We start from the raw sequence: 9,197 nt of genomic DNA on the forward strand, positions 1-9,197 counted from the left end.
AGTCTAGGTGTATATTTTATCATAGTCTCTTGCACAAATTTTATTGATAAAATACTATAGTTTCCTATAGGTTATAACTCATACTTTCTCTCGAAATATGGGGAGATAAAGTCCTATGGGATATTTTAGATTATGGGCATGAAACCCCTTGCAGATATCTAGGTCTGGAATGCGAAAGAGGTAATGGAAATGGAGGATAAGGTGCTTCGGAGACTAGCCATGGATGAGGAGATGGCTGCACTTACAAAAAAATGATACATGGGACTTGGTACTATTCCTTGAAGGATGAAAAATTACTGGATGTAAATGGGTGCTCAGAAAGAAGATTAGCCAAAATAGTGGTGTTGAAAATTACAGGGTAAGACTGGTTATGGGAAGATATTCCTAGGTTGATGGAATAGACGTGTGTGTGTGTCTATATATATATATATATATATATATATATATGAAAACCACATTCCTATATGGTAACTTAAAGAAGGAAATCTATATGACACAACTAGAGCACTATGTTGAAAAAGTTAAAAGGTTATTGGTTTGCAAATTATTTATTTATTTTTTATATGGCCTCAAAGAGTCTCCCAAAATGTGGTTTCAAATTTTTTATTCTTTTGTGTTAGGATTGTGATTTTTGAGATCCAATTTATAACATTTTGTGTATTATAAACATGATGTTGATTATTTCCATGTTATCACTCTATATAGAGATTAAAAGTTATAATTTGGTAATAGTAAGGTTGTGATTTATGATTTGTAGTCCCATATTTCATCATAATTTGATAGGAAGAACTTAGGGGACACAAAATATATCTTAGGAATGGGATGAAGTAAACACAAAGCTTTGGTTGAGCCATACTGAGTATTTAAACACTCAAGTAATTTTTAAAGATTCAAATAATATATCAAAGTATAGTATTCTAGGCCAATATTTTGGATTGAAAAAATCACTCTCACACACACACAAATGTAGGAAAATACTGAATAAAAAACACAATTTAGTATTAAAAGTTGTAAGCATTAGCAAATGTTAGCAATATAACATATTTTATGTAAAAAAATGGTTCTTTTTAAGTGTAAAATGATTGATTGGAAAACTTAGTTTTGAAAAAAAGGGCCAAAAAATATCCCATGTTTGAAAACTTTCCATATAAAATACCTTGGTAAACATGATATTGTAGAGCTTTCGCATGATATATTGCAAACCATTGAATGATTTGATTTATGTGGGAACTAAGCTTTTAGTTGAACAATTTTCTGTAACACCTATAGAGACAAAGGATATGACTTTTGTTTCTTATGCTATTGTAGTTGTTACTTTGATATATGCTATAGTTTGTACTAGATTAGGAATTGCTTAAGTAGTGAGAGTCTGGAGTTAATTCATGGCTATAATTGGATGTGAATATGAGTTGCAATGAATGTGTTCTCTATATATTTGTCAGATACTCATGAATTTTTCATTTTCTATCATAGTGATATTTCAAGGGATCCACACCCAATGGATATAGGTTTATGTCGATTTTCATTGGGCGGTGGATGTTCATGGAAGGACGTCTCAGAGTGGGTATGTGTTTCAATTGTTTGGTGAAGTAGTAAGTTGAATGGTAAAACGACAAATTGTGGTAAATTTATCTACAATAGAGGTAGATTATATAGTAGTTAGGCATGCTTGTTAGGAGACCATTTGGCTTATGAAACTGTTTACAAAGGTGAGGCTAAGTAAAGTAGTTCAATGTGATAATAATAGTGTCATTTGTCTAGATATGAACTCAACCTTTCATGAAAGGAAAAAAAATAATTGAACCTAAGTAGGGATGATAACAATAATTCCTCTCAACTATCCAAAATAAATTCAATTGAACTCCCTCCCTCCCCTCTATATATTTTCCTTTATTGTTTTTTTCCAAATTCTATTGATTAGTCAAAAGATATAACATCATATACAACCATATTATTTTAATTTTTTTATTCGTTGCAGTCTTCCACTACGGAAACCAAACCAATGATGAAAATATAACATTTTTGTCCAAAAAGAACCATAATATTGACATTATCCGTATCTTTGCCATGACATAACATTAATTTCAGAGTTCCTATTGTAATACTTAGTATAGACTAAAACATAAAAGGGCTCAAAGATGAGCCATCGCTGACAAAGAAGAGATTCAAATCATGTCTCAGGTGGGGGTTGAGAAATATATAAATGTTGCAGGGGTACCAAGAGAAGCAATACCTTTTTCTCTAGAGAGAATGGCTTCATTTCTAACCAACTGAAGGGTCATGTACCTATGTTCTAGTGACATCTCCTTCTGCTTAGTTTGTATTTCATCCAATTGCATATATTATTCCCACTTGGCTTCATCTTTCTCTAGTAGATTTTTTTCCAAAAGGGCACCTCAATGTACAAATATAGCTCCATCGTCCATAGATATTGATTTTGCCTTCCTTGGGTGTGGTCTAGATCCAAGGGCCAATTAGTTACTAAGGCGTGAATATCGATGTATGTGTACTCATCCATTTCAATCATGGACTATGAGGATGCGTGATCATTGCTAGATGTATGTGGTTTGAGGTTATGGCCATGATATTGCTGAGATGCAAAATGCACTCTTGAACAAGCTGTGACATTTCCCTCTACTCTATATGAGGAGTCATGAAAACTGCTCGCCCTCTATTGAGGCATGATGGGCTAAGCGGGGACATAATTAATGGTGAGGGAATAAGAGAGTGGTCATGCAAGAGGGACAAGGGTGATTAAGACAATAGGGTGGGGGTTAGAGGCTAATTAAGAGAGGTAGGATGAGTGTAGAAAGGGAACTAGCAAGAGTGAACCAACATGGAGGCAATACGGTCCGAGAAAGCAGGGATGATTGGAAGACAAGGATAGAATCTAAGCGCACAGAGTGAGCTCCCACCTCTAGATCACTAGCGAGTGTGCTCAAAGTGTCAGAATTGAAAGAAATAAATAAAGTGTATGGAATATTAAAACACAAAGATCTAAGAAAGAATTAGAAGCAAGCTAAACCAATCTTGTGTCATGATGTTTAAGTAGAATACCCTATGCCTGTTGTTGTTGAGAGTGATTGTAGGGTGAACCTGGGCGAAAAAATGCACAACCAAAAAACAAAATTCAAAGCTCCTTATCCTATTGGTGTCATTAATCCTGAACAACCACCACCCACCTTGATTGAACATAATAAACCACAAGGTAGTTTTCACAGTGATGACTAATGCGCAAACCTCGCACAGACTGAGAGAGATCTCAGAAAGCGGAGTATAGGGGAAGTTAGATTAGGGGGACCTGAACTTGTCCTTCACCGATGATAGGAAACAATAACATTGAATAGAAGTAAGACTTTCAGAGTGTTAGGTTGCCACCCTTTGTGAACCAAAATGGGAATCTTCCTTCCCTATACGAGCTGTTTACAAATTTTACCTCGAGAGACTCTGGTTGTGTTGTCATGTTACGAAGTGGATTGAATGTGTGATGTCTAATAGGATTCATGGCGAATTCATGTTGTGGCCAGGTGGAGTGGGGTGACAACATTAAGCTTTCCTCCCCTCATTGTAGCTACTTTTTGCACGCTAAACCACATAGGTAATTTTTATTTAATATATATAAAAAAAATCAAATAAAAGAACTATAAAATAGGAAAAACATTCATTTAAACCTATCTCTCTTTAGATTTAATATATTAAATAAGAATCTAAAAATAAAGTTATAAAACAATAATAAAAAAATAAAGTATAAAAATAATAATTAAGATTTAAACTAGTATCCTGTGAGATGAGACTTCACATAAACCAATTAATTTATATTTAATATTGTGTGTTTCACACATACATATTTTTATTTTTATTTTTTAAATTTTTTTATATGATGATAAAACCTATTATAACTTAATATCTTATATATATTTAGTATTGTGTGTTTCACATATACATATTTTTATTTTTATTTTTAAATTTTTTTATATGATGATAAAACCTATTATAACTTAATCTCTCATATTTCAGATGTCAAACTAGTAATAAGGACAACTTCAATCGCTTCTATGCTTGAATTCAAGCTCGCTCATCACCAATATTCAAGGAAATCCACACCACTTGGAATTATCTTCTAATGATCCTTAAAAAGACAAAATTTCACTCTTTTCCATTTGAGAAAGACACAAAAATAATATCAAAACATATTTCAAACTCAATTTCACACCAATACACGTATATACTAACTTTAACATTTAAATTAATAAGTATCTTTAATAACTTTGATAGAGCTTGACGACTCTGAGGCGGATCGAGGAGAAGGTTTTTGTAGCAATGGCTCTTTCACGCGTCAGCCAACCCTCTGGAGAGTCCAAGAAGCCGGAAGCAGTGCGTCCTGAGTGGGGCATTAGTGGCGCGTAGAGAGCAAGGTTCCTATGTTATCTGCAGCAGCCAGGGTGTACAAGGAAAACGGAGGTGCGAACCTGCCCAGATCTGGGGTATACAGGTCTCCCTCAGGCGGCGAAGACAGTCGAAAAACTCCTGATCGGCATAAATGGTTTGGATGAGCGGAGGAAATGTATACAGATCGACCACTTGACAATCTGCCCAAAGGCCGTAGCTGCTTGCGAGAAAATGCTTGGTAAGGGAGCGGTCTTTAGCAATAATGGAGCCCTCCGCCGACACTGTCAAAGGTATGAAGAAAACCTCCAGATCTCTACTTATCAAAACGCTGATCTGTTTTATTATGATGCAGATCTAGACATCCAATTGCCTTGGAACCCTGATTGGGCATTAAATCCATCGTTCCGCGGCATGGAGCACAGACGGCATCTCAGGCTTATAGATTCAGACCCTCTTGTGGTAGATCGACCCTCTAACAGGTCAGATCGGGAAGCCCCCTCACCGAATAAGCTGTGCCAAGGCGAACAAAAGGAGCAGAGCAGAATCACAGGGTTAGATCTGCCAAAAACAACATCTGGAATCCTGGTAAGAGATCACAGTTTCCAAGTTTTTATAAAAAATCCTGAAGGAAAATCGAAAATAATCTGGGTAAAAGAGACAGATATTGTCGAGCAAATGCAGGATATTATTATGCAACAGTTGGGTTACCCCATCAGAATACAAAACCTGATACATGGGGGCAGAGTGTTACAAGACACAAAATACCTTTGGGAATACAGAATCACACCTCTGTCAACAATCGTCCTCAATCTGAGGTTAAGAGGAGGTGCAACCAACAATAACAAGAATCCAGACAGGGCGGGAGGAAGTGGCACTGGTTCAATTGGGAAAAAACCAGGCAACATTTCCTTCAAAAATGTCCTACAAGGGAAAAACACAGAAGGAACAACACCGAACCAAACAGGTATGGACGCAAGGCCATACATAGTGGAACAACTGGAACACACCCCAGAATACAACATAGATACACCAGAAATAGATGAGCAATGCACCATATATGAAAGACAAGCAATAATATGCAGATTTAACTACTATTGGCCCAAACCGGCGGATCTTTTCATTTGGATCTACACGAACTGGACCACGCAGTGCAAAGTACACCTATGCTCCAAGGGGTTTTTCATTGTGAAATTTTTATCAGCAATAGACAGAGACATAGTAATGCAGGAAGGACCTTGGTTTTGGGGATCCACTGGACTCTTATTACGCCATGGTTCCCAGGTTTTGATGCAAACACAATGGTTGTCTCGAAGATGCCAGTTTGGGTGCGGCTACACAACCTCCCAATACATCTCTGGAATCAACAAGTACTCACTGGAATTGGAAATACAATTGGGTGTTACATTAAAATGGACACCCAACGAGTGGAGGAAAGAATATATACATTTGCACGAATATGTGTGGAAGTAGACCTCAGCAAAGGCCTGCCAGACCAAATCCAGCTGAAGCATAGACAGAGCAGCTGGACACAAGTATTAGATTATGAAAACACTGCATTCAGATGCCGAACATGTAGACAAACAGGACACTTACAAAACACGTGCCCAGCAGTCAAAAAAGACAATCGCAGAAAAAAGAAAATGGAAAAACAAGCAAAGGGATGGTATATTCCACCACCTCCCCCAGATGACGAGGAGGAAGAAGAGATGGATTATGCCAACCCAAATGAGAACAATCAGATGAATAAAGAACCAGTTGTAGAAGATACAAATCCACAGGAAGATATAGAGACAACGTTGGCAAGAAGATCAGAAATGGATATGGGCAAAAATAAAGGCAAACACACACCAGACACATCAGATTCTGATAACCCTCAACTTGTGGCTGAAAATACATTAGCACTCATAACTCCCACAGAATCAGAGGGGGATTGGAGAAAGGTTGAGAAGAAAAAAGGGAGAAAACCCTGACCTTTCCCTATTTGTACAAAATATTTTTGCATTTACCAGTTTATTTCATGAAATCCATACACCCTGCGTGGTGTGAAAGGATCTATGCATCATTTTGAGCATCTTTTTTGGAAATTTGCTTACAGCATATGCCAAGAAACATCTACAACATGTAATTTTTCAATCATTAATGAAAAATTACGATTTTTCCAGGGGAAAAAACTTAAAACATAAAAAATAAAAATAAATAAATATTTAAATGATGCTTTTAACATCTTGTTACATCCCCTTCTCCTAGCCGTTGTGATTTGGAAACACAAAGTGAAGCAGCTATAAAATTCATATGCCCTCCCCTCTATTCCCGTTTTGCTAAGCAATACTTGGTCTACTCTCTCCCTGATCTGCAATGGATATGCATTAGTTTGACCCCTATCTAAAAGAAAAAAATGACTAAATATTTAGCCATATTTAGTGATGGCTAAATATGAAACCGTCAAACCGTGTTTTTCAGCTGCCCACCTCTTTAGGAAAGCCCAGTTAGTTCCAGGAAGTTTTCCCGAAAATCGATTAATTTATACTTAACAATTATATACATACATAACTTTTTCATGTTTCACATTTTAAAATGATAATTATGTTTTATAAATTAAAAAAAAAAAACTGTACAATGAAAAGAAGTTCAAAATAAATAAACATTTGAATTGAAGTTGTGATGCTTTTAACATGTTGTTATACCCCTTCTCCACGCATTTGAGATTTGGAAACATAAAGTGAAGCAGCTACTTCTAATTATTATTATATAAAACTCATAACGCGAAACGCAAAGTGAAGCAGCTACTTCTAATTATTATTATATAAAACTCATAACGCGCTCCCCTCTACTTCAGTCTTGCTGAACAATACTCGGTCTACCGTCTTCCAGATCTCCCATGGATATGCAATAACTTAACAAAACATTTTTTTCATTTTCCTTTGGTTAAACTTCATGCGCACGCCACAAGAGACAGAACTCCTCGTTCAGCGGTCCTCACCTACGGCCCAGGTTGGGATCGTCATGGGTAAATATTATTGATAAACTTAATCCATTGGTACTTCATGCTCACGATATCAGACCAAGTTTTTCAGCGGCCCACCTCCTTTCTGGGAAAGACAGTCTCGCGAAGTTTTCCCGAAAACAGGAAGTGTGTGAGTCACCTACCATTCCGTGTGAGATACTCCGTTTTCACACGCTATTCTTGGTTCAATATCCAACACACACCGTTATATAAGACGCTTCTCTCCCTTCCCTTCCCTACTCTCATCTCATCTCCATCCAAGAATATTTGTGCTGGCCTACGAGTCATTCTGTCCATTTTATTGTGATCTGCCCAATTTCAATTCCATTTCTGTTTCTGTTTCAAGGAGACGATGTCTCATCATCATCACGGCCACCACCACCATAACAAACACCATAGTGGACACCATCAACAATACATAACACCGGAGATTGCATACTATGGTGAACCAGTGATCCAGAGAGGAGATCTATATGCATTAGAGCAGGAGAGGGCCATGAAGGAACAGAAGCATCATAAACATATGGAGCATGTAGCAGAAATGGGAGCACTCGCTGCAGGAACATTTGCAATGGTAAGATCTATTTTGATGTTGTAATCTTAATATGTTATAGGGGTATTTTTTTTTTTGTGTTAATGGTAGATTTTTAGAATATTTTGGAATTCAAAAATTTATTATATTAAGAAATTTATATCAAGTATATAAATAGATATATTCTTTATCCCATCTGTAATTTTACATTGTAATTACAGATTTTAGAATATTCAAAAAAATCTAAATTCTCAAATTTAATTAGATTGCATACTCTAAAATATAAAAAAAAAAAATCAAATTAGATTTACAAATTCCAAAATATGATTAAAAAAAAAAAAAAAGGCAATAGTTGACTTCTCTCCATTACAAATTCCATCGATATAAGGATGCTTATCCTTTTTCCACGCTAATCTCAATAAATTCCATGGAGTTTTAACTTGTAATTAATATTTTTTCATTCACAGATGATCCGTTGAACTAACCCTTAACCCTAGATGCAAATGAATATGAATACTTATGAGCTGAATAGAAACACTGATATGTGATATGTGTATGCAGTACGAGATGCACGAAGCAAAGAAACATCCAGAGAACGCTCACAAGCACATGATTGAGGCAGAAATTGCTGCAGCAGCTGCAGTGGGAACAGCGGGGTATGCCTTCTATGAGCATCAGCAGGCGAATCATTACAAAAAAGAAGGCTATGGCAAAAAACATCACCACCATCATCACTTCTAGCTGCCTGCAACTGCATCGATTATGATTTGAAAATAAATTTCTTCCTTAGATAAAGAAGTTAGTTATGATCCCTTGATTTCAGCTCCCTCTGTTATATGTAATTGGTGTGGTGTTATGGGATTCAGATGAAACTGAAGTCTTCAGTATTTTCCTCTTCCTGCGTTTTCCTATCACCTTTTTCCAGATCGTTCTGTGAGGTCAAGAAGCATTTTATTGTAAACAATCAATCATATTATTGAACCTCTGTTATTTTATGTATATATATGAAGATTGTGAATCTTATAACACCATTTCAATCCTTTCAAACTATGTTGGGTGTAATATAAGTACTTAAATCAATATAATTTTTCGATTGTTATAATCAAACAATATCATCTGTAATTAATAAACAGATCAATATATTGATAAAATTGTAATATCAAACTATACAAGAAATTATAGTTTTTAATATGATATTTAACATGAAATATATTATTCGAAAACATTTATGGATTGAGGTGCTATTCGAAAACATTTATTGATTGAGGTGCT

General features: G+C 35.8%; 1 protein-coding gene across 1 annotated transcript; it reads left to right on the forward strand.

The window, feature by feature from the left end:
• The first annotated feature begins 7,660 nt into the window (after nt 1–7,660).
• On the forward strand, nt 7,661–8,942 carry LOC149201077 (uncharacterized). The gene is made up of 2 exons (XM_089399670.1): nt 7,661–7,967; nt 8,487–8,942. Exons 1-2 carry the CDS (start codon nt 7,746–7,748, stop codon nt 8,664–8,666), a joined length of 402 nt encoding a protein of 133 aa, XP_089255796.1. The 5' UTR covers nt 7,661–7,745; the 3' UTR covers nt 8,667–8,942.
• Nucleotides 8,943–9,197: the final 255 nt, after the last annotated feature.

Source organism: Pinus tabuliformis, chromosome 2_1, assembly GCF_031772625.1.
Source record: "Pinus tabuliformis cultivar Carrire ecotype Pingquan chromosome 2_1, CPIR1, whole genome shotgun sequence".
NCBI classification, from domain to species: Eukaryota; Viridiplantae; Streptophyta; class Pinopsida; order Pinales; family Pinaceae; genus Pinus; species Pinus tabuliformis.

What these genes read in the sequence shown, in the direction of transcription:
- LOC149201077 (XM_089399670.1), top strand. Translation starts at nt 7,746, where the DNA reads ATGTCTCATCATCATCACGGCCACCACCACCATAACAAACACCATAGT. An exon ending in CTGCAGGAACATTTGCAATG is followed by an intron (nt 7,968 to 8,486) that starts GTAAGATCTATT and finishes ATGTGTATGCAG; the next exon opens with TACGAGATGCACGAAGCAAA.